At 41.0% G+C, this 26,753-nt stretch overlaps 1 protein-coding gene across 1 annotated transcript in view; it reads left to right on the forward strand.

Annotated features, from left to right (window-relative positions):
• The window catches only part of ITGA9 (integrin subunit alpha 9), a 303,615-nt gene extending 285,650 nt beyond the window's left edge, over positions 1 to 17,965 (forward strand). Inside the window, exon 28 of the mRNA XM_075062573.1 lies at positions 16,804 to 17,965. Coding sequence (XP_074918674.1) covers positions 16,804 to 16,902 — 99 coding nt within the window. The 3' untranslated portion in view covers positions 16,903 to 17,965. The remainder of the gene's footprint in view (positions 1 to 16,803) is intronic.
• The last annotated feature ends 8,788 nt before the right edge of the window (positions 17,966 to 26,753 follow it).

Consider the following 26,753-nt stretch of genomic DNA (forward strand, 5'->3'; position numbering starts at 1 on the left):
TCTGACGAAGTGGGTATTCACCCACGAAAGCTCATGATCCAAAACGTCTGTTAGTCTATAAGGTGCCACAGGATTCTCTGCTGCTTTTACAGATTCAGACTAACACGGCTACCCCTCTGATACTCAACCAAGCATGTAACTTATGGTGATAATTAAGGAAATAGTACAACTTTCAGTCAAATATTTTTGGCAGGTCAAGTATATCAAAATACAATTGTATAGTTACTTTTTATTGAATCCAGCAGCAGTCTTTAAAGTTTAGCCAGGGTTTGGGTTTAAAACAAAGCTAAAAATCTTTCTCGAGTTTTTCTTTTTCCTTTCAAGAGGAGATAGGGATTGAGATGCATCTTAAATAAGTCGCTCTTTCAGGAAAGATATATAACATTTAACTACTATTGTGTTCCTACTGAGATTTAAGAAATCTGAATATAGTAGCAGGTCATCCAAACACATTGGCAGTAAGTACACAGACTATTCTTTTTCTTTTCTGAGAATGGGAAAATGAGATGAACTCTTCATGTTGTTAACCACGTTAATTTTAGTAGTTTTTGAATTATAAACTACTTGCTAGTATTATATCATAGAAAACCCAACCTCTATAGCATTCATGAAGGTTTACAATATTTGATATTGCTAATTAGACTTTTTGATGAAAATTATGGTGTGTTAATTTTTTGGGTAAATTTCTCTACACAATCATCATCCTACAAGAATCTTAAGTAACTCAGTCTTGGGTTCATTTCTTCATTACACTTAGATTATCAGAACAGTCAACTTGTTGCTTGTCAGTTAAGATTCTGCCAGTGATTAGTTATTGATTACAATTCTCACCATTTCCTAAGCATATAGGTAGTAATGTCGGAGGTAATCTATTGTGCAGACCTAGGTGAAGTGAATTCTAGTTTCATATCAATTCCATTTGAGGCAATTAACTCTTTTCTGTTGGAGACTTTCCAAAATATGATCCTGATCCTACAAAGTTTACTCACTTCACTGACACTTGTATGCAAATAGGTCCACTGAAGTCAATGGAACTGCCCACGTGAGTAAGGACTCCTTGTATGAGTAAGGATTGAAGAGCAAGCTCTTTAATGTCATCCCCTTGAAAAAGCTAACACAAGGCCCATGTCCAACATACAATCATAAAAATGTAGGGCTGGAAGGGCCTTGAAAGATCATCTAGTCCAGGCCCTATGATGAGACAAGACCAAATATGCCTAAACCAATCTGACAGGTGTTTGTCTAACTAGTGCTTAAAAATCTCCAGTGACTGGGATTCCACAGCCCCTCTCGGAAGCCTATTCCAATGCTTAACTATCCTTATAATTAGAATGATTTTCCTAATATCTAACCAAAATCTCCCTTGCTGCAGATTAAACTCATTACTTCTTATCCCTACCTTCAGCAGGCATGGAGACATGAACAACTGGTCACTGTCAGCCCTTAACCTGTTTGAATACTATTCTCAGATTTCCTTTCAGTCGTCTTTGTCCAAGATTAACATGCCCAGTTTTTTAATCCTTCCTCATAGGGCAGGTTTTCTAAACCATTTTTATGTCTGTCTCCAGTTTGTCCCAGAATTGGAAACAGGACTCCAGCTTAGGCCTCAACCATGCCAAATAGAATGAGACAATTACCTCCTGTGTCTAATATACAACATTCCTGTTGATCCACCCCAGAATGATATTAGCCTTTTTAGTAACTGCATCACACTGTTGACCCATTCAATTTGTGAGCCACTATAACCTCTAGATCACTTTCAGCACTGCTACTACCTAGGCAGTTGTTCCCCATTTTGTAGATGTGCATTTTGATTTTTTCTTCCTAAGTGAAGTACTTTGTTCTTTTTTTTATTGAATTTCATTTTGTTTATTTCATTTTCCAGTTTGTCAAGGTTCTTTTGAATTCTAATCTTGTCCTCCAAAATGCTTGCAACCCTTTCCATCTTAGTGTCATCTGCCAGTTTTATGAGCATACTATCCACTCCATTATCCAAGTCCCTAATGAAAATATTGAATAGTACCAGACCCAGACTGACTCCTGTAGGACCCACTAGATACCGCCTCTCAGTTTGACAGCAGACCATTGATAACTACTTTTTGAGTATGGGCTTTCAACTAGTTATGTAACCACCTTATAGTAATTTAATCTAGATCACATATCCCTAGATGGCTTATGAGAATGTCATATGGGACAGTGACAAAAGATTTGCTAAAATTAAGATAAATCATATCTTCTGCTTTCCCCCTACCCACTAGGCCCATAACCCTTTCAAAGAAAGAAATTAGATTGATTTGGCATGATTTGTTCTTGATAAATCCATATTGGCAATTATTTATAACCCTATTATCTTCTAATGCCTAAAAATTGATTGTTTAATAATTTTTTCCAGTATTTGTCCAGGGATGAAAGTTAGGCTAACTGATCAATAATTACCCCAGGTCTGACATTGTGCACAAGTCTTGAGATTGTCTCTCCCATGGAGGTGAATTCCACCCAATAAACATGAATGTTGGAATTCTTCTGTAGCCGCCTCTTAACTTTTGGGTTTGGCTACGCTTGCAACTGTACAGTGCTAGGAGTTAAAGGTATCTTCGTACAGATACCTTGTGTAGGGAAAGCGTTGAAGTGTGGCCACACTGACAGCTACCAGCGCTGCAGTGTGGCCACATTTGCAGCGGTGTTAGGAGTGGTGCATTATGGGCAGCTATCCCAGCGTTCAAGTGGCTGCAATGTGCTTTTCAAAAGAGGGGGGTGGGGTGGAGTGTGACAGGGAGTGTGGAAGAGACACAGAGAGAGGATTTTTGGAGCTGACACTGTGTCAGCTCCCTGCCTTGCAAGTTCCAACCCCTTTCCCCACTCCTTTCTCATTCACTAAATGCAAATAGCCTTCTTTGTTTTTTTCCTCACAGACAGATAAGCAGCTGCTCTGAAACGGACCCCCCGCCCCACCCGCCGTGCTGCTTCTCTCCTGAGGCAAACACTAGCTGTAGACATTCCAAAGGGATCCCCCTGCCTCTGCTCATTCACTGCAAACAGTAGCTGTGTTTGTTTTTCAGATAAGCAGCTCCCGGAGCCCCAAGTTCACAACAAAACAAAGAGTGTTATCTTTACTTAAAAGCATTATGGGAAGGTTCCGGAGGTCAGTTAAAGTGTAGTAAGATTAATCACTGTTTACACTGGCACCCCAGCACTACAACAGCAGCGCTGTTCTCTTTATTCCTCTCGTCGAGGTGGAGTGCATGCAGCGCTGTAGCCAGGGAGATACAGCGCTGTATGTGCCTTGCCAATGTGGACAGGGAGTAAGTTACAGCACTGTAAAGCCACCACCAGCGCTGTAACTCTCAAATGTAGCCAAGCCCTTTGTGTGCCTCAGTTCTTCATCTGCAACATGAGAAATATAATATATAGATGAGGAACTGGGGCACAAAGAAGTGACTTCCCAAAAGACACACAGAAAGTCTGTGACAGACCTAGTAAGTGAAGCCAGATCTCTGGAGTCCCCATCTAGCGCCTTAAGCACAATATCATCCATCTCCCAAATATACAATTTCTCTATTAAGTATAGCCACATGCATACTTTCTAAACATGCCTCTGTCCTTACAAGAGAGTCCATGTATTGGCAGTCTGCCTGGCTGCCACAGAGAAATTTGATACTGCAATACCTGCATTCGATTTCAAAATACTGCAGAAAAAACCAAAGTGATGTGGCAATAAAGCTTTCATGAAGTACATGAACCTAGAGCACAGCAGTTCGCCAGCTCTACAAACAATGGCTATATATTGGCTATCACTTATAGAAAAATTCTATTTTTGAGGAAAGATGACCTTTTGTGACTAAGCCACTGGATGGGGATTTAGGAGATATGGGTTTGGTTCCCAACTCATGTCTGACCATGGGCAATTATTTAATTTCTTTGTGCCTCAATTCTGCATCTGTAAAATGGGTATGATAATACTTCCTTCATCTCTCTTGTCTATTTAGCTTGTAAGCTTTTTGGAACAGGGACTGTCTCTTGCTATGTGTTTGAACTGTGTTTGGCACCATGGGGTACGTTGTATTAATTTAGATGGACTAAAGGGCCCAAACATGATTCTGAAAGTGTCCAACATTAAACAGTTTTTAAAAAGATTTGGGGTTTGGCATACAGAGACAGCAGCCTGCTTAGTACCATGGCAAGCACACCATTAAATATTCATTGAATCTTTTATTAAAGATAAAGAGAAGAAGTAAAAACAGTTGAAGCTTTTGAAATGTAAAGTGTAAAATAAAACTGTCATTTGAACAACATGCCTTGTTCCCTTTCTCTTTAACTAGAGAACATTTTCCGAAGGAAAAACACCCCTTATCTGATAGTTTTTTAGATGATATCGAAAATGGTGGTAACTGTCCTTTCTGGAGAAAAGAGAAGTTAGTTGAGATGGTCTGGAGCTGTCATTGCTGCTGCTGCTGTTAAACTCCAATCCCGTCTTCTAAGATGACAAAACAAGGCAAATACACACAAAAGGGGAGAGAAAAGAACAAAAAAATAGAAAAATGAAGCTTCTGTCTCTGGTGTTGACTTTCACTTGCAACCTCACTGCTGGAAAAACACAAGCATAGCACTGTGAATTGGATGAATGGACTAGAAGGTGGATAAAAAGCTGGCTAGATCGTTGGGCTCAATGGGTGGTGATCAATGGCTTGATGTCTAGTTGACAGCTGATATCAAGCGAAGTGCCCAGGGATTGGTCCTGGGGCTGGTTTTGTTCAACATCTTCATTAATGATCTGGATGGGGATGGATTGCACCCTCAGCAAGTACGGATAGCACTAACTGGGGGAGAGAGATAGATATGCTGAAGAGTAAGATAGAGCCAAGTACCCAGACAATGGAGGATTGGCCAAAAGAAATCTATGAGGTCAACAAGGAACGCGTGCAAGTTCTGCACTTAGGACAAAAGAATCCATGCACTCACAGGCTGGGACGGACCGGCTAAGAGCAGTCTGCAGAAAGGACCTGGGGATTACAGGGATGAGAAGATGGATATGAGTCAGCAGGTCCCTTGTTGCAAGAAGACAATGCATATTGGGCTACATTTGTAGGACATTGCCAGCAGATGAGGAAAGTGTTATCCCCCTCTATCAGCATGGTGAGCCACACTGGAGTACTGCATCATTTTGGATCCCCATACAGAAAGGATGTGAACAAATTGGAGAGATACAGTGGAGACAGCAAATATGATTAGGGGGCTGGCACATGACTTATGAGGAGAGGCTGAGGAACTGGGTTTATTAGTCTGCAGAAGAAGAAGTGTGAGGGGATTTGAATAGCAGCCTTCAGCTACCTGAAGGGGTTCCAAAGAGGATGGAGCCAGCTGTCTCTGTGGTGCAGAGGACAAACAAGGAGTGATCACTCAAGTTGCAGTGAAGAGGTCTAGGTTGGATATTAGGAAAAACTGTTTCACTAGAAGGGGTGAAGCATCGGAATGGTTCCTAGAGAAGTGGTGAATCTCCATCCTTAGAGTTTTAAGCCCTGGCTTACAAAGCCATGGCTGGGATGATTTAGTTGGTGTTTGTCCGTCTTGGAGCAGGATGTGGACTAGATGACTTCAAGAGTTCTCTCCAATCCTAATCTCTATGATTCTATGATTCCTGTCAGCCATTCTGAGCAAACTGTGTACCAGCATCAGGCTGTACCACATCAGCATAGTCATAGATTCTAGACTGGAAGGACCCTCCGAGAGGTCATCGAGTCCAGTCCCTGCCCTCATGGCAGGTCCAAATACTGTCTAGACCATCCTCGATAGACATTATCTAACCTACTCTAAATATCTCCAGATAGAGATCCACAACTCCCTAGGCAATTGTATCAGTGTTAACCACCCTGACAGTTAGAACTTTTCCTAATGTCCAACCTAAACCTCCCTTGCTGCATTTAAGCCATTGCTCTTTGTTCTATCCTAGGGCTACGATGAACAAGTCCTCCCTCCTCCTTATGACACCTTTATAGATACCTGAAAACTGCTATCATGTCCCCTCTCAGCCTCTTTTCCAAACTAAAGAACCCAATTCTTTCAGCTCCTCATAGGTCATGTTCTCAAGACTTTAATCATTCTTGTTGCTCTTCTCTGGACCCTCTCCAATTTCTCCACATCTTTCTGAAATGCATGCCCAGAACTGGACACAATACTCCATGAGGCCTAACCAACGCAGAGTGAGCAGGAGAATGACTTCTCGTGTCTTGCTCACAACACACCTGTAATGTACCCAGAACGTGTTGCTTTTTTGCAACAGCATCACACTGTGTCTCATATTAGCTTGTGGTCCACTATGACCCTAGATCCCTTTCTGCATACTCCTCCAGACGTCTCTTCCCATTCGTATGTTGAAACTGATTGTCCTTCCTAAGTGGAGCACTTGCATTGTCTTTAAACTTCGTCCTGTTAACTCAGACCATTTCTCCAATTTGTCCTGATCATTTGAATTAGACCCTATCCTCCAAAGCATTGCAATCCCTCCAGTTTGGCATCATCTGCAAACTTAATAAATGTACTTTCTATGCCAAATCTAAGTCACTGATGAAGATAATGACAGAGATGTCCCAAACACCCCCTGCGGAACCCACTTGTTATACCTTTCCAGCAGATTGGAACCGTTTATAACTACCTCTCTGAGTATGGTATCACAGCCAGTTATGCACCCACCTTATAGTAGCCCCATCTAAGTGTATTTGCCTAGTAATGACAAGAAATCATGTGAGACAAGCAAATGCCTACTAAAGTCTAGGTATACCACATCCACGCGCTTCCCCTTATCCACAAGACTCGTTATCCTATCAAAGAAAGCTATCATTGGTTTGACATGATCTGTTCTTTACAAACCCTGCTGCTATCCCTATCACCTTCCATGTTCCAAGTGTTTGCAGATGATTTCCTTAACCACTTGCTCCAATATCTTCCCTAGCACAAAGTTAAACAACTGGTCTGTAGTTTCCTGGGTTGTTTTTTATTTCCCTTTTATAGATGGGCACTATATTGCCCTTCTCCAGTCTTCTGAATCTCTCCTTTCCCCGATTTCCAAAGAATAGATAAGGCTCAGACAGGCATCCAACTTAAGTGATTTAACTTGTTCTTTTTTATTTATCTTCTAACCTACCCCTCTCATTAGCATTCACTATGTAGGCATTCCTTCAGACTCTCTTGTGAAGACAAACAAAGAAGTCATTAAGCATCTCTGCATTTCCAGGTTCCTGTACTTGTTCTCCTCCTCACTGAGCAGTGGACCTACCCATCCTCGGTCTCTCTTGCTTCTAATGTATGAATAAAAGCTTCTTGTTTCCCTTTATTCCTGTGGCTAGTTTGAGCTCATTTTGTGCCTTGCCTTCCTAACTTTCCCTGCTTCCTGTGTTGTTGTCTATATAACCTTTGTAATTGTCTAGTTTCCATTTTTTATATGACTCCTTTATTTTTAGATACAAGATCTCGTGGTTACAGTGGTGTTTTGCGTCTGCCACATTTTCTATCTTTCCTACCGAGGTGAAATCGCTTGCCTTGGCCCTTAATACTGTCCCTTTGAAAACGGCCATTCTCCTCAGTTGTTTTTCCCTCAGTCTTGATTCCCATGGGACCTTACCTATCAGCTCTCTGAGCTTACCAAAATCCACCCTTCCTGAACCCATTGTCTCATTTTGCTGTACTCCCTTCTATCCTTCCTTAGAATTGTGAATTCTATGATTTCATGATCACTTTCACCAATTGCCTCCACTTAAAATTCTCACAAGTTCCTCCCACATTTGTTAAAATCAGTCTAGAACAGCTCCCCCCCAGTAGCTTCTTCAACCTCTGAAATAAAAAGTTGTCTGCAATGCAGTCCAAGAACTATTGGATGGTCTGTGCCCCGCGGTGTATTTTCCCAACATATATCTGGATAATTGAAGTCCCACCACCAAATCTTGGCTTTGGATGATTTGTTAGTTTAAAAAAAGCCCTCTTCCACCTGAGGTGCTGTATTAGACTCTTAGCATGATATCACCCTTGTTTTTTACCCCTTTTATCCTAACCCAGAGACTCTCAACACCTCCGTCTCCTATGTGCATCTCCATCTCAGTCCAAGTGTGTACATTTTTAATATACAAGGCAACATCTCCTCCCTTTTTCCCCTGTCTATCCTTCCTGAGCAAGCTGTACCCATCCATACCAACATTCCAATCATGTGTATTATCCCATCAAGTTTCGGTGATGCCAATAATGTCATAGTTGTATTTATTTATTAGCACTTCCACTTCTTCCTGCTTATTACCCATACTTCTCACATTTGTATATAGACATGTAAGATACTGGTTTGATCTTGCCTCCCAGTTGTGCCCCAACCCTCCTTTCTCTCTGCCATTATAGCCCACACTTCCTCCTATTTCCGACCCATTTCCCAAGTCTCCATGTTTTCCACTTACCTGTGGGCTTTGCTCACCTGTCCCCGTCGAACCTAGTTTAAAGCCCTCCTCAGTAGGTTAGCCAGTCTGTGTCCAAATAGGGTCTTCCCCTCCTCGAAAGGTGAACGTCATCTCTGCCTAGCAGTCCTTCCTGGAATATCATCCCGTAGTCGAGGAAGCCAAAACCCTCCTGGTGACACTATCTTCACAGCCAGGCATTCATCTCCACGATGCACCTGTCTCTGCCCTGGTCCCTACCTTTGACAGGCAGGATAGAAGAGAATACCACCTGCACTCCAAACTCCTTCACCCGTACTCCCAGAGCCCTGTAGTCACTCTTGATCTGCTTAATGTCACACCTCGCAGTATCATTTGTGCCCACATGGATGAGTAGCATGGGGTAGTAGTCAGAGGGCTCGATAATCCTCGACAATGCCTCTGTAACGTCTCGGATACAGACAGCATACCTCCCGAGATGAATTGTCAGGATGACAAGGTCATTGCTTTTAGTTGCCTCTCTAGTCACAGGATCACAGCAGTGTACTCTAGCTAACTAAGTAGGATTCTTATTAAACAGAAGGCAAAAGGAGAGAGAGAGGAAAGAAAAGATATAAGATGGGAAGGAAAAGCACACGAGATGGAGGGGGAAGACAAAGTCTCCCATTCCAGGTGATGTTTGGGATTTAGCTGGAGGTGGTGATGTCATCTGGGTCTGGTCAGGACATCTCTCAGGAATCAGGTTTAGGACAAGGAAGGTCTGGGGTCCCAGGAAATGGTAAGGGTGGCAGCCAGGATGATAAAGGATACTGTGGCGGCTGTTGGCAGACAGTTGCTGCTTCTGTTAATTTTTCCCAAAAATATTTTTAAGAAGTCCACAAGTGAGTGTTGGGTAAAATAGTCCATCCTCTCATTATTTTGTCCACCAATGGACCTAACTGCCAACACATCAGTTTTGGTTCATTAATTTCTGGTCCTCTACTTTTCTTATTTACGAGTCATAATCTTAATATGGTCCTTGAGTGGCATCAGTAAACCCCTGTCTGTTCAAATTAATTCAGTCCTCCTGTCTCCTCCTTACATCTTTTCTTGAACAATTTATCTAACAAGCCATTGTGACAATTTATGAACTTTCACTCATTTTTTACAATAGTTAGGAAAAATTTGTTGGTCCTGTTATCACAACAGGTCTCTATCTCTGTGGGTACTGTAATATAAACCATAACAGTTTTTATATCAGTGCCTACCTGTCTATATCTATATTACTTTTTTGCTGGACTTTTACTAATGTGTGATACATTGGAAAAAACAGTCCACTTTTTCGAAAACTATAGTAATCAGTACCTTATTTGATAACGACCAAAATTGCATTTTTTTATTTTGTTGAGATCAAGTCTAGTTGGTTATCAAAGAAACTCTATCTAAGGTTACTTTGCAGTAAATATCACAATGTCACCTATTGCTAGCCGTTTTAACTCTATTTTTTCAAGTGTGAGAGAAAGCTTCATTCACATTTTATAATTTACTTGCTATCCAAGCATGCTTGCCACTGGCTTACTAGTAGGATAACTACAGGATGATACCATAGGAGATGCCATTTAAACATTTGTATTTACTGATAGAAAAATACTGAGTTGCAATAGGTCAATGATTTGACCTTTTCTGTTCTTGGGAAATAGCAGAAGGGAGAACAGAATCAAGCATCAGAAAGAAGGTAGCAATTTATTCTTTTAACTCACAGGAACAACTTTCATTGCTCTTTTCGGAGTGTCCATGCTCACGTAGGAAATCCGTGTCAAAATGGATCTTTAAGCAAATCTTGCCAGATATGAGTTGTCTGTGTTTTTCTAAAAGGAACATAAGCCTGACTTGACAACAAGCTGGAAGAATGCACTTCAGTGAAAGACAAACCTCAGAATTGCAGATGATGTCAACAATTTGAAAGTGCGGTGGAGTGACATGAATAAAGTTCAGAATTAACTTGTGTAATTGCCCAGCCTGTAGAGAGCATTGCTTTAAATGGAAAATTAATGTTTTATTTCTACAAGGTACATTCAAGTTTCTACTCAGGAAATGCTGTAGAGGGCAGCATGACTACAGAAGACAACAAACATACTCCAGTAACTAAATAGTCCTTGCACTGGAAAAAGTGTTGAGAATCTCAGACTGAAAAACCCAAGCACCAGATTTATGCTGGCTTCAGTTTCAGGACGTATGGGAAGCTGCTAGGGAAGAAAGTGAGATGAACTGGAATGCAGTGTCATCATTATTCCATTCTGGGAAAGCCTGACTCAGCATTTTTTATTTTCTCTGGAATTTTCTGGGAGTTGGATGAGAGCAAGTTGGCTGACCTTCAGTCCGTATACGGCAGAGATGATACTGGTCAGTTCATAGAACCTTCAAGAAGAGATAAGAGAACGATATCTGCTCCTTCTGTTGGGAGGGTGGCTGCACCTATTGCTACTGAGATTTGCAATATGGGGAAACTTTCGGATTACTCCATGATTCTCAAATTCTTCAAGTCACTCCAGGAGCACTGCCAGCTTTTTGTGGCAGAAGGTCCTGCCCCCGAAATACTGCCGACTACTGAGGCGGTCAAAGATCCAGCCCCCTAGGTCGCCTAATGGGTTACACTGGCCCTGAGTCACCCTCTTTCCCTACCACAGTGGACGAAGACTATACTGCACATTACTGATGTTGGCATGAAAAGCAATCTACATCCACACTGCAGTGTGTAGCTACACATCGGTGAAAGGATCTGGCATGCAGAGGCAGCGGGGAAAGGCTTTACCTGTTGCCATCCCCTGCTAGAGACTTTCCCCACTGCTGGAGTCTTTCCTTGTGGCAGGGAAGGGCTTCAGCAGTGGGGACCTCCTGGAACCTTTCCCTGCTGCTCCCCCCCACCCCCACCAGAGTCTTTCTCCACTGCTGGAGTCTTTTCCTGCATGGGGAAAGGCTCCAGCAGCAGGGAGGTAGAGGGACACAACAAGGCTGAAAATAGCAGCATAAACAGGGAGGCTGGCTTGAGTGAGTAGACAGCTTTGTAGGGTATATACTAGTGTACATACCTGTGCCCTTTAGGTGTGTCTTTACTCTATTCAATGCATGTGTGAGTTCTGCATGCCATCAAAAGAAGCATTCAGTGTTGATGTACCTTTAGAGGAGACAGCCCAGTGCACTGGGCCATGCAGCCTCCCTTCATTCTCCCTAGCAGTTGCCAGAAGATGGAGCCTGAGAAGCCCCAGACCTTTGGGGTTCTTTTTCCTAAGCACCCACTAGCTGAAGGCTCTGAAAGTTGTCTGGGCCTTGCGGCCACCCCACTTGACCCAAAGGGACGGACCCAGAGCACTGGACTCAGAAGGACCTTAACAGATTCCTCGTATCACATTCTCTCAACTCTGAAACTTGGGCTCTGGATTTTCATTTTCCTGTACAGTCATTGGTGATCTCTCATCGTTCAACCTCTCTCCTACCATTGTGACCCTTCAGCTGCCCCCCCTCCCTGTTCACTGTACTCCTCTCCTGTATTTTCTCCCTGTAATTTGTTTCCCATTTTCTCCTCTCTCACAATATGTTTTCCTCTTCTTTACATTCCCCTGTGTTATTCCCAGAATCTGTTCTCCTCCCCACCGTTCCTCTCCATCTCAACAGAGTGCAAATCCTAAACAAACAGTTCCTGCCAAACTGAACTGGAGCAATATATATAAAACACTCTGATCGCTCTCCTGCTTCCACATGAGACCCAGGCACAATCTTTACTCTTGGTCCCAGCAGTGCTCTCTCATAGACTTCTCCTCCTGCACAGGGCTTTTTGAGCTCTTCTGGAGGCCCAGAAGCAGCCGCAGAAAGCAAGAGAGGCAGCACCTTCAGAAGACAAACTCTTCTGTCCTATGTTGTTTGCATGTTGTAGCCATGTTTGTCCCACAACGAGACGCACAAGGTGAGTGAGATAATATCTTTCATTGGACCAACTTGGGTTTGTGAGAGACCAGCTGAAGAAGAGCTCTGTGGAGCTTGAAAGCTTGTCTCTTTTACCAACAAAAGTTGGTTCAATAAACGATGTTACCTTACCCATCTTGTCTATCTCTTCTGCCCTAGTTACACAAGAGGCAGCAGAACATTAGATCTCCCAATGTTTACACTAGCAACAGCCAATGACTTTGACTGTTATCACCTGTCTGCCCTTCCCCACTTTGCCCTTTCACCTGGATCCTTTATTTCTCCTTCCTTTTCCCCATACTTCTCCCACCCAACCACTATGAACTCATTCTCTCTGTATAACTCATCACATACCTAACCTATGCACATGTCAACCTTGAATGTTGGCCAGTGTTGCTGAGGTTTTAACATGAGGCAGATAAAACTTCCTTGTGATGATGTGGAGTTTTAGCATGTTTCTGCTGACAGTGATATGTGGGCATTAGCATATATTGTCCCATAACTTGGTATTTCTTTCCCTTTAGGGGATGTCATACTTAGCCACCCCCTAACCCAAGTCTTTTTAAAAAATGGTCACATCCAGTCTGCATATTCAAGCTTTTCTTTTTCTCCCAATGTGTTTCCTTTTGTTTGAATTCATCTTCCTCCCATGATTTTGGAGCAGTCACATAGACTTCCAGCAAATGATATTTATACAATTTCATACATAGGTGTTGGAACTAGGGATGCTGGGGAGCTGCTGCACCCCCTAGGTTGAAATGGTTTCCATCATATACAGGGTTTACTGTTTGGTTCAATGGCTCTCAGCACCCCCACTATACAAATTATTCCAGCACCCCTGATTTCATAGCAGGATAACCTGTGGATTCTGGATTTCATGCTTTGTTAATATTTATTAAGGCTTTAAACTCATTCTATTCCTGCTGGAAAGCCTTACACAAGTGTTCCTGATGCAGTAATGAAATAATAAAATACCAGAACTATCACAACTTTTAAAGATAATTCCTGAAGCAGATGCTCACAAACAGACAACTTTCATTAAAATAACAGTGGGAAAGAGTTTGCTTTTGTTTGTTTGGCCCTGGAGGAAATTAAAAAGCCTTTCTATAATTTTGATTATAACTTCAAATGTGGATTTTATTGTTCCAGTGATGTGGTTGTATGAAGGATGGAAACCTTTAGGGTTTAAAACCTGTTTTAAAAAGTTATAAATTGAACTGTCCTTGTTAATGTTAGGAAAACCAATCCTGTGGCAATCTTTTCTTCTAGAAGTTCTAAAGTGCTGAATGTGTAGGTCTGCGCTGACAACTAACTATATAAAAATGGCACCCTCTTACTCAACACATAGACACTTTGGTGTATCTACTGACTTGTGACCAAAAGAAGTATCCTTACTGCTAACTCTTGTTAACTCTGCAGAGCCAGCACAGCTAAGAGAGAGGAAAGTGGATTCTATTCTTTTTTTGTGCCTTATCAACAAAAATGTTCATTAGGGTCCTGATCCTGCACTATTTAAGTCAATGGGAGCTTTGCCATTGATTTCAATTAACCCTAAGGGCCTGATCCAAAGATCATTGATATCCGTGGGAAGATTCCACTGGGTTTGCACTGTTGCCACGGTCTTCAAACTGTGCTCTCAATATGGTTGCACTAGTGACTAGTATAGATGAAAGCATAATAGCAAAACCTTTATTACTGGCAATGATGTGCGAAAAGGAAAAAGAACTCAGATTGACTTTCAGGTCATAGAATATATTTGAAGGACAGGGAGTTAAAAAAAAGTTGTGGATGGTTTTGTTTTGTTTTGTTTTAACCTGGAAGACAGTAAGAGACAAGGAACATCTACAATGCCATTTTTATAAAGTCATTTTTCAGAGTAGAACCACACTTGTAAAATAAGCCTTCAGAGAACCCCTCCAGAAATATGAATGGGTGGATTTTCTGTTAATGGGTGTAAGTTGATTCATCTTACTGAGCACAAGACCTAACACTTTGCTGGTGATGACTGAAGGGAAGGTGAGATTTAGTGCACTGTGCACAAGACTAGGAGATAGGAACTTCTGAGTTCTAATTCCAGCTCAAACTGTAAATCTCCATGTGGCCTTGGGAAAGTCACTTTACTGATCTAGCTCAGTTACTTTATCTGTAGAACTGGGATAATATTGATTTATCCACCTGTCTGTCTATTGTGTGTGGGGGCTGGGGGTGTGAGACTTCCAGATCCCAGGGGTTAAAATATATTTGTAGAAAATACAATTTAGTAAGAATTTGAACCAGAAAGCTACCTTTAACAGAAATGTAGTTGTGACATAACCATGCAAAATGTTCTTAAGTTAGTTTGTGAATAAGGATGTTAATAACTGACTAGCATCATTTTTACCCTGCAGGAGTTGAGAATACAAGTTTATGATTACATAAATGTTTAATTATAAACTAATAAAATATCAACTTACTGATCTCAATGACATGCTGCTAAGTTGGAGAAACTGTTCTTGAATGCTCACCAAAACCTAGCATTAAAATCTGTTTTGTTTATGTAGAAGGCTTAAAAACAGAACAGAGAGTTGAGATGTACTATTAAAACTGACGTGAAAAACATTGCATTACCAGTACTTGTGAAACAGGAGGCAAAACTAGAGGATAGGCAGAAGTGGGACCCAGTCCTGCAAAGTGTTGAACACCTGTTGAGCAGCCTTGCCTCTCAGTGAGGTCGCTGTTGACGTTCAGAACCCAGAGCTGAGTGAATAAGGGAGTTTTAAGTTAAGTGAAAAAAATATTTCAAATTGGACTGAAAACAAACATTTTTGGTGTATCAAAAAGTCAAAACAAATTTTTTGTTTGGGTGAAGTGAAATGTTACATTTTGTTTCAGTCGTAAAAATTTTTTTAATTATTTAAAAGTAAAATCAAAGAAATTTTTCAATTGAAAAGTCATAGAGTATCAGGGTTGGAAGGTACATCAGGTGGTTATTTAGTCCAACCCCTGCTCAAAGCAGGACCAATCCCCAGACAGATTTTTGCCCCAGTTCCCCAAGTGTCCTCCCCCAATGATTAAACTCACAACCCTGGGTTTAGTAGGCCAGTGCTCAAACCACTGAGCTATCCCTCCTCCTCAAGTTATTTTGAACCAGCAACTAAAAATGTTTAATTTTTAAAATGTCAAAACAAAATGTATTGATTTTTTTCAGAATTTTTTTTGGAAATGAACAATTCAGTGAAATCAACATGGATTTCTAAAATATTTTACTGAACCTGCATTTTTTGCTCAGAAGGTTCTGTCTTAAAAATGTCATTCAGTTCTTCAAGTGGTTTGTAGCATCAGGCCAATATTTTGCCTTCTGTATTACAAATTACATTGTGTGTCATAAAAAGGAAAAAGAATCTTAAATTAAAGATTTCTACCAATACACCTGTTACATGCTCCTTTGCACAGGATTCCATTAGCTCTTTACCATGTGATCCTAGCTTACTGAACAGCTACTCAACTCAAGGAGTATAGATTAATACATGCACATCAGTGGAGGCTGGTGACCTCGGAAGCGGGGCAGCAAAACTGACACATGGCATATTCAGAACTAGATTATGCTGTAAACTGGTTCTGAAAATGCCATGTGTCAGGTTTGCTTACCCACTTCCAGCAGTCAACAGCATCCACTGGTGTGCATGTATTAATGTGTATGCCTTGTGTTGACGAGCTGTTCAGCAAGCTAGGATCACAGGATAATGAACTACCTGTTTCACAATGGGCAGGGATTACCACATTTACCCAGAAAAGCCTCTACTACTGACAAATTCAGCAATAAATATTGACAAAACTATATTTTTATACCCAGGTATTAGACCTGGATTGATTCCAGAATCTGGAAACTGAACCCCTTAAGATTCTGATTTCCATGTCTGACCTAGGCCCCAAAAGGTTTATTTTCTGATTTGGATACAAACGGAAGCTTGTGAAAGTGGTTGATCTTGTGAGACTTCCATCACGTAAGAGGATCCAATTAATGCAAGGTCATCTGATCTCACAAGATTTGTGCCATTTTGGCCCAGAATCGCCAAGGACGGTTCATGAGATTTTGGCAAATCCTAGCTCTGATTTAGACTCATACCCAGATTCTAGTCCAGTTCTGACCTGGTTCTGGGTCAGAATACTGCCTCTTCAGCCCACTTCTAGTATTTTTTGTTTTCTGAAAATATTTTAACTGCTTTTTTAAAAATTGTGTTTTATATAACTGTCAAAAGTAGTTAAGATAAAAGGAAGAGGAGAATTCATGAAAACTTGGACCTGATACTGATCTCATTTACATTAATGTAAATCAGGCCCAACTCCATTGACTTCAATAACCTTTCCAGTTTTACACCAATGAGATTAGTATCTAAGCCAAATTGTTTATCAGAACCAGGACAGATTTTAATTCATGGCATCATTATTTATAACGATAATTCTTTTCAATTTGCAGATGGGCTTCTTTCGCAGGAGATACAAAGAAATCATTGAGGCTGAGAAGAACAGGAAGGAGAATGAAGATAGTTGGGACTGGGTCCAGAAAAATCAATGAACTGCCAGAAAAAAGGGTCGTGTGACACACACTTGCTAGCCTATTGGTCCTGCTCTTGTATCTTCCATATGTGGAAGAAGGAATCTTCTCCAGATTTTTCGGAGGCCCTGTTGATGCTGTGTTCTTCATCATCCTAACAAGCTAGGGAACATATCCTGAGGCAACCACTGCAGCCATGTCTGGTGACTGGAGCGATTTACATTTCCTGAAAGAGTTGAACTTTGAACTTTGGTAACCAAGCTGCGGTGCAGAGCAATATTTATGAATCCAACATATGTGGTATACCCTCAGGGGAAGACTGATACCTAAAAGTATTTTTATAAATATAAGCTTTTTATACTGATTATGTCTTTATATTTGTATCAATGTTTTATTGTTTCTATTGAATAGCTATATAGTTCACTCAAGCACTGATATCTGGCTAAAACCTTGGAAATACATATATGTATATATAAATCTTATTGTACTTTTGAACTTCAATGCAAAAAAAAAAGACTTTCAGATGAAACTAGTTGAAAAACCTCACACAGCAAATCCACAAGGCTTGGTAATGTATATAGACCATTTAATGGCAATAAGCCAAAGTCTTTTCACATTTTTTAAGCTGAAGTTGATTTTTGAGTTATGAGCTAAAGAACCTGAAGTATTACTCACATATGATTTTCTGCATTTGAATTTATCCGTTACTAATCTGAGTTGTGGGAAACAATTACTCACAGCCAAGTAACAAGAATTATAGTTCCACGTTGCCTCTTGTATTTCAGGAATACAACCATTTGATCACAGGGCATATTGCACTGAAGAAAGCAGTGAAGAATGTCTTCCTTTGGCCAACTCTGTCTCCCACAATCTGTAATCCTTTGACAATGGGCAACAAGATACTGCAAGGATATAATTGGGCCAACCACTTAGACATCAACTAATTACTTTGGGTTAAAAATGGAATTAATTATATCAAAATTCATGATATAAAAGATGGTCTTTCATATTGTTAATGGTCATAATCTGTTTCACATGTTGCTGTACAAGCTAGTGCTACGTATCTACATGGTTTGACCATTATGCCGGCCATCTAAATTTTATGCATCCAAGTTACAAGATTGTTTACGTGATAATCTTTAGAATAATGGCTGTATTAGATAGATGAGCAAATTAACTATATTTCTAAATCTTGAGGTTTCATATTTGGATTTTTTTAATACTAGCTATCATCCTTCATCTAGTATTAAAAACTGAGTTGAATTCTGACACAGACCTTGCTAAAATGCAGACCCTCACTCTCAAATAATGCTTTAGCAGATTTCTTACTGGGCTGGAAGAAACTTTGTGCTAATGATGTTCATAGAAAGCTGTTTGGTATCTGACTAGAAATAGTGCTACTGGTACACCACTTGTTTATAGACGTTATTGGTCTGCTTCTGCTCTTACATTTCAGCAGAATACATCAGGAGTAATTAGATTGATATGCTGCAGGGCTGACTTCAGGCACCAGCACTGCAACCAGGTGCTTGGAGTGGCCAATGGAAAGGGGCAGCACGTCCAGCTCTTTGGTGGCAATTCGGCGGCTGGTCCCTCAGTCCCTCTCGGAGGAAAGGACCTTAGTCCCTCTCGGAGGGAAGAATGAAGCTTGGGGCAGCAAAAACGCTGGAGCCAGCCCTGATATGCTGGTATAAAATCAATGTAAGGGAGACGAGAATCAAGCCCTATGTGTTAAAAGGAGATGAAAAAGGAGCAAAGTCATAACTGGTGTCATACAGCAGCATGATGAAAGAGTACTGCAGGAAGACTGAAGACTTGAATGCAAATAATAAACCAGAAATCTGCATGAGTGCTTTCCTGATCCTTTCACTTGTGAAGAGGCATTTTCTTTGCAAATTCTCTATCATTTCCAACTACAAAATATGAATCGTGTCCATACTCATGCATTTTTTTATGTACTCCTTATTTGGATGCAGGTTGATACTTTATGTAGCAACTGCATCTATCCTAATCTCTAGGAAAGGAGACAGAGATAATGTTGTATCCACTCAAAATTTGTCACTGAGGGGCCTTCTTATCTATGTTGGATTGGAAGTATGGTCCAGCCACCTTTCCCAAAATGATGACAGAAGTATAAATAGGACAGATTTAGCAGATCTACCCTTACAGTGCTGCAGCAACACAACTGCACAGAGATACTCCACCTCCCCAAGAGGTGTCTATGCTAGGTGGCTAAGTCAGGATAACTATGTCACACCAGGGTGTGGATTTTCCACACCCCTGGGTGATGTAGTTATACTGACATAAGTTGGTAATGTAGACCAAGCCTCAGTGTAGCATATAACTATGTAGCACATAACCAGAACATGAAAGTATCCAGTAATCAAGAACATTGCTATAATCACTTATAGCAAGCTAAAAATTATTTTTAATGAGCACAAAGCCAAAGGATAATTGTCTCCTATTGCATTACTTAGTATCCCAGACTTGAGCAAAATTCACCCTGGTATAATTCCACTGACTTCAGAGTACTTTTGCCAGGAATGTATTTGGCTCAATGTGTCTGTCTGTACTGATAAAGTACAGAAGAAGTCCACAGACTGAGAAAGATGTTTTGTTGTAAGGGACTGGATACAAGAGAGAGAATAGATGCAGTATAAGGGATTGCCTAGGTCAAGTCAAGATATGGAGGAAAGGAGAGAGATCCTTATTTAATAATAAAGATATTTAATATGTGTCTTGACTCATACAAAATGACTTTGTTTGGCTAGATTAGTGACAATACACCATAAGTACTCAATAAAATCATAGAGGATCTCAGTTGCTGTGTGGTATTAGGTATTTTGTGGTTCAAATGTCACAGAAGGTTTAGTTTTTCTATATGAGCTCATCGTGAATTTCTCTATCAGTTTCTTGGCACGGTCCACTGTGACTGCTCCCTAATTCCACTTAGGATGGTGAGATTTAGCCATGAAATACACTAGAACAGCGCATTTTTAAAAATAATAAATTCAAATTGCATTAAACCTATAGGTTTTGATCAAGTATCAGTTGGTTTTAATCAACTTCTGATAAGAAAACCAAACCCTTATGAAAACGTAGCACACTTCAGATATGTATATAAAGTAGATGTGTGCTAAAGGTGTGCTGTTTTTTCACAAGGGAGCACAAAGATATAAATCACTAATGGCTTTCTGCCATGTTCAGGGTGCCCCCCAAGCACTCTCGATTCTCCTTTATAGTCAGAGAAAGATTTGAGACAAAACTCAGTGAATAAAAGTCACCTCCATGCAGAAGGCTAGTGTGGGACCTATGCACTGCTTAAAATCTACTGAATCTCTATCTTGAGCAAATAAATGATAGAGTGCATAGGTCTTGCCTTAGGGCAAGGGTGATGGGGGAAGAGATGACTTCTTAAACGCTGCAGGAACGGCACCCAATATTAAGGGTAACAAAATCCTTACACTTTGAAATGGCAACAAATAGTGAAGGACCCTCTTTGAAATCAAGAACGTTCAGGTAAATTGAATGGACAAAAGCAGCAATGACTCGAAGTGCAAAGGCTGCATTTGATAATGCTTAGTGCCATCTTTCTTTGAATGTCTTCTCTTTATGGGCACGGTTTGGAATCTTGCACAATTTTCAGGCATGATATTATCCATGTGACATGGGAATATATACGTTGTTTTCACTAAAGGATTTAAGGAAATCATAGACCTAACTTCTGCCTTCATTTAAATTCATACACTCAGTGGGATTGCTCGGATGTAAATGAGGGTAGGAATTGACTCACATTGTACATTGATTAAACTGACATGAAGAGTGTAACTGCTTTGGAGCATGAAATTGCATATACAGCAGGGTACCTGCCCCATTTTCACTCTTTTTTTCTTCTTCTTCTTAAAATTTCACTCTGTGTGTGTTGCAAAATTGTAAAAAATGTTGTGAATTTTTGGTGGAAGAACATGTCTCACTATTATCAATGTCACCTGTATTTAGAAGCTATGTGTGCACCTGTATTCTGATTCACTTGCACTGTTTTGGAAATGTCAGGTTTACAAAACTACAACTTTTTTTTTTTTTTTGGAATAAAAAGTGGCTACAAAATTATTCAAATAACATGACTATTTTTATCACTTTCGTCCAACTCAAATATTTTGCTTTTGATTAGTTAAAAACATTTCCATTTTGTGGTTTGAAGGAATTGTGTACCCATTTATTTTTGATAATGGTAGCCAAGTCTATGCATGTTTTACAAATCAGGATTAGGCTCTGATCTTGCAAACACTTATATACTTAATTTTACGACCCTGATTAGGGTACTCAAGGTAGTGAAGTTAAGCAAGCAACAGACTCAAGTGTTTGCGGGATTGGGTTAAAAGTTTGAACGTTTTGTATTACTGTTAAGACAATAAGTGTTGATACTTAAATTTAAGGTAATCTATATTTATTTGATGAAAAACTGGGAATGTGACTACATTATGGTAAATCCAATGAAATGATAATGCCCATTGCCATTAATTTTATGTTTGATAATACCACATTAGCTTCATCAAACCAAACTCGTACTGGAGATGCAATATTTTAGTCAAGTATGAACTTGGATAAAATTTAAAAATGATTGTAGTTTTGCTTGTCAAGACTTGTACCTTAGTCCAGATTTAGGAAAACAGTGAATCTAAAAGCAAAATTTTCTTTAGCTCAATCTACCCTTCTCCCTTCAATGTCATAGCATATGAGTAAAAACTGTTTTTGTCTGGCTTATCAAGCCAGTTTATTCGTTTGGTTGCCCTGTTTCTCCTTTCTATTACATATACCTTTCTTTCTCTGGGTTTTGTTTCTCATAATTTCAAGGAGTGAAATCTATTTAATAAAATAAAAACTGGCCTTTAATCTTCATTTAAAAAGAAAAAAACAAAATGAAAAATCTTTGAACTCTAAAGTCCCAAAAGTGCCTCCCAAGAAAAAAAACAATCCTGTTTTACAAAAGACAGCATGTCTAGTGGTTGGTGCAGGGGATTAGGAGTCAGGAGTCTGCACATCTGTTAAGTTGGCATAATATCTCTCTTTTGCAACACACTTTGAAAGCCTTGGATGACAGGAGATCTAAGAAATCCAGTGATTCTGTAAACAGAAGACAAAAGAGAAATACGAGCATTCTGTGACCAACACTGTGCTTGCGAACACAACCAGAAAGTCCTGGAAATCTCATGAGAGCCTGGTCTAGCCAAAAATCCAAGACTAATGCATTTACACTAAGCATCTACATTTATAGACACTAACCTCAGCTGACTCTGAAAACTTCTTTAGATTTGTTCATCACTGCTCGTGCAGGAACTCATCTGGGTCTCGGTGCAGTCTCCTAGCAATCCAGTGAGCTGGGCTGGGTCCAATAGACCGTCACTAAGTGACTGTGCTCCCTGATTGGACAGAAGAGCCAAGAGATCCCTATTTAAGCCTGGCAGCAACAGCGACACAGTGGTTGCTCAATGCGTTCCACCCCTTGCATTTGCACCAGACTTGCTTCTTGTCCAACCCTTGCTCCACTCCTTGCCTGCTGTGCTCCAGTACTAGACCCTGCCTACCTCTGAACCCCTCACTGTTAAATATTTTTAAATATTAAACGTTAAAAACTATTTTAGGTCCTGTGACTGCTGCACCCATATGAAGAACCTGTAAGCCAAATCTGTGGACCTCCTTCTGCTTTTCCCCACCCCTCCATGGCCTGGGCCCACCCTCTCAATGGACTTAGAGTGGAGTTTCCATGCTCCTAAGGGTACTCAGTTATCCTGACTGTAGTGGACCTCCTGACCAAGATGGTCCATTTTATTCCCTGCCACACCATGCCATCTGCCTGTGAAACTGTACAAGCTTTCCTGGAGCAGGTTTTTTAGTACTGTGGCATACTGACATGCATCATTTCAGATCCAGGCCCTCTAGTTATTTCTCAGTTCTGATAGGAATGTCTTCACCTTTTTGGCACCAAGCCCCTAACCTCTACGTCCTACCATCTGCAGACTGACAGTCAAACTGAAAGAATCAAGAAGAACCTGGTGCAATGTGTGAACTGTTTTCTGAATTTCCATGAGGTTGATTGACTCCCACTCTTTAACCCACCAGACCCTATTCTTTGCAAATTTTGGTTTCACTCCTGATTCCATCCAGACCTACCTGAAAGCTCTGCCATCTCAGCAACCACAGACCGGGCCTTCACCTCCAGAAAACACACAAGGGACTTAAGGAGCACTTACTTGTTATGAAAGAAGTAACTTCTAAGCATTGCAGTAGGGGAAAAGGTTTGCCTCTCTACTTGGAACCTGAGAACAGACTGTCCTTCCACCAAGCTTGGCCATCAAAACTCGGGTCCTTTTCAGATCATTGAGCAAACAAATCCAGTGGCCTTCAAGCTTCAACTCCCAGAATCCCTCAAGATTCATCTCATCTTTCATGTTTCTTTCCTCAAGTCATTCAGCGACAATCTTTTTCCTGACTGGGTAGCCCTTCCTCCACCCCCAGTAATTGTCCATGGACAGGAGGAATACAAAGTCCATAGGTCCTCAACTCCCAGTGAGTCAGAGGGAAGCTCCAGTATCTGATAGACTAGAGCAGCACTTCTCAAACTGTGGGTCGGGACCCCAAAGTGGGTCACAACCCCATTTTTATGGGGTTGCCAGGGCTGGCATAGACTTGCTGGGGCTCGGGGCTGAAGCCTGAGCCCCACTGCACAGGGACAAAGCTGGAACTCAAGGACTTCAGCCCCAGCCCTGGGCGGCGGGGTTACAGGTCACCTGCCTGGGGTTGAAACCTTTGGGCTTCAGCTTTGCCCCTGTGGGGCTCAGGATTTCCGCCCCCCTATGCAAGGCTGCAGGGCTTGGGTGACTCAGGCTTCAGTCCCCCCTCCAGGGGTCGTATAGTAAGTTTTGTTATCAGAAGCTGGTAGCGGTGCAATGAAGTTTGAGAACCCCTGGACTAGAGGGGATATGGGCCAGAGGAGCAATCCTGGGACCCACAAGAAAATGTTCATGCTCCTGATCTCCTGAAGGAGTTTCACCAAAAATATTCTGAGAATAGGACGAGGCCATTGGGGGAGGGGGGAAGAGGGTACTGTCAGGAACTCAGCTGTTCCTGGGTGCAATTGCCTAGCAACCCAATGATCTCTTGGCCCAACAAACCCTCACTAAGTGACTGTGCTCTCTGATTGGACAGAAGGACCAACAGGTCCATATTTAAGCCTCACAGCAGCACAGTGGCTGCTAAGTGTATTCCATGTGTGCAGCTGTGCCAGACCTGCTTCCTGCATTGGCCCTTTCTCTGCTCCTTGCTTGTTCCTCTGCAATCCTAGTCTCTACCTGTCTCTGAACCTCTAATTTCTAGCCCCTGGCTCTGACCCCTGGCTTGTCTCCTGACCACGACTCCTCTTTGGTTCTGTTCTGACTCCTGGCTTTGGCCATTGGGTAGTCTCCTGAGCATGACTCTGGCTCTGCCCTCTGATTGTACTTCAATCTCTAGGCCAGACCCCTGTTCTGACCACTAGGTTGCACTGCATATACCTCGGTGTACGTAGGCCTAATACACTCATTAAAAGCCCTAGCCTCCAAACAGGCTTATTATAGAATGCCTTAAGGAACGCTGTCTAGCCTAGACACTACTGTTGCTGTACAATGAGCAATACTACTGTAGAGAAAAGGGGCCTGGGCTATGATGTATAATCTCTGTCAAGCTATATTTGTAATGATTGACATGGTACACTTTAAATAAAACATAAGTCATCACAATTCTTTTTCCCCTATGGTTTTTCTTCCTGCTTTTTTTTAATAATTTAATGACACTATTCCAGAAGTACTGGCCCTACATTTGTTAATGAAAATTGCAATTTAGACTTCCATAGATTTAATTATTCAGTCTCTAACATGTGCCTACTATCAGCTCCTTGATCTTGATCTTATACTTGAAAGTATAGCTAATATAGCTTACTAATATTTTCCTGGCACATCTTTTCTATTTAATAATGATAATCAAAGTTAACAATCTTAATAACATTAATTCATCCATAAATATGTAATAATGTCCTGTAATTTTACCTCTTCATACATAGTATATTTGTGAAGCCGTTAGAAAGATGAAATAGAGATAACATTCCCTTGCTCATTTTACATTAAATATCGGGGCCCTGCTCTTGCACCGACATTCATGCAAGCACAAGGCTCACAGTATTAGGGCTCAATATAGTAAAACTTTAACAAGTGATCAGGACATGCAGGCAAATGAAGAACTGACTCATGGCTGGATTTTAAGTGCCTGACTGCAACTTTACTACTTTAACGCTGAGAAGGGAGTTATGCGCCCAGCTCCCTACTCTTACATATCAGGCCTTTGACTGGGTCCAATGTGGTGTTCAGGAATCCCATGCTACAACCAATAACTTGACCCACCACTGGGATTCAGAGCGCTTCTGAATCCTCCCCAAAATAGTAAAACTTTAACAATTGTATTTACTTTTCAGTGTTGATGCTGTTTGTTGACATTTGGCACCTATTGTATTTACTTTGTTTACTCCGCTCTGACAGTTAATTTGTTTTACTTTCTGTTTTTAGTTGCTTTTGCTCTTCAGGTGGTATCATCAATTAATGCTGCTATGATTGGGGTCCCAACACTTCAATGGAGAATGTTTAAATAAAAAAAACCATAAAAGATTAAAAAATCAAGAACAGATTTCTAATAAAAAAGGTTTGCAACTCTTTTCTTTCTTCCTTTCATTCTTTCTTCCTTTCTTTCTTTCTCACAGAACCTAAATTTAGTCCCATATTTCCTAACAATGTTCCATTAAATATATATTTAGATTGTTTTGACTTTCAGATATTTCTATCTAGCTAAGATACTTACATGGTCTCTGTGCTGAAGTTTCTGAGCGCCTCACAGTCTTTAATGTATTTATCCTCACAACACCCTATATTATAGGGAAATACTATTCTCCCCATTTTACAGATGGATAACTGAGGAAAAGAGAAGCTAAGTGACTTGATGCTGAGCCCCCCTTGTGCCTGGTTGCAACACCACTCCCTCAAATTTGGCATGGATGCCCCTCCATCATGACGGAGAGGCAGTCCAGCCAAACCTGAGTGGTGCTGTGATCGTGTGCACCAGGGTGCAAATGCCTGAATGGGAAGCCAGGCCCAGCCCCATGGGACAAGAGCTGCAGCAGTGAGGTGAGTGCTGGGTGGACTCTCTCTCCAACCACCCCCTTCCTTTAGGGTCTCAGTTTTGGGGATATGTGCTCAGTTTCAGGTTTTGGCCCAAAAAACCTCTGTGTGGCCCTGCTCTTGCACTGGTATAAATCAGGATTAACTCGACTGGCACTAATGGAGTTCTGCCAGTCTGAAAATTGTTTAAGGGGGAAGGAGAATGAGGCTCAGCAACTACAAATTTAGAGCGGAGCATGAGCTAGCATGTTAGAAATCATTACATTTTCAGGCTAAGGAATGAAAATGTGACAGCATTATTTCTGAGGTGAAGGACATATTCATTGAACTCTGCATATATTAAGGATCCACATTGCTTTTTCAATGGCAGTAGGGAACGTAACCGAGTGGGTGAAAGTGAGATGTCACAGAACATGCCTCTAATGGTGGAGGGATGGAAATCAAAGCACTGTACTAATAGCACCTGAAGCAAGATGCATTTATAGTGTTTAGGTACATGAGCCACGTCGCTCCTGAGGAAGCAGTAAGGTTGCAGTCCTGCAAAGGCTTATGAGAGTAATCTGCTGACTTCCATGGAATTTGCTGGGCTAGGGAGCCTAAATATGGGTTTAGGAGGCTAGTTTTAGGCAACCATATTTTAATATTGACATACAGGACCAAATATGATGTACA

The sequence above is a fragment of the Chelonoidis abingdonii genome, chromosome 2 (assembly GCF_003597395.2).
Source record: "Chelonoidis abingdonii isolate Lonesome George chromosome 2, CheloAbing_2.0, whole genome shotgun sequence".
NCBI classification, from domain to species: domain Eukaryota; kingdom Metazoa; phylum Chordata; order Testudines; family Testudinidae; genus Chelonoidis; species Chelonoidis abingdonii.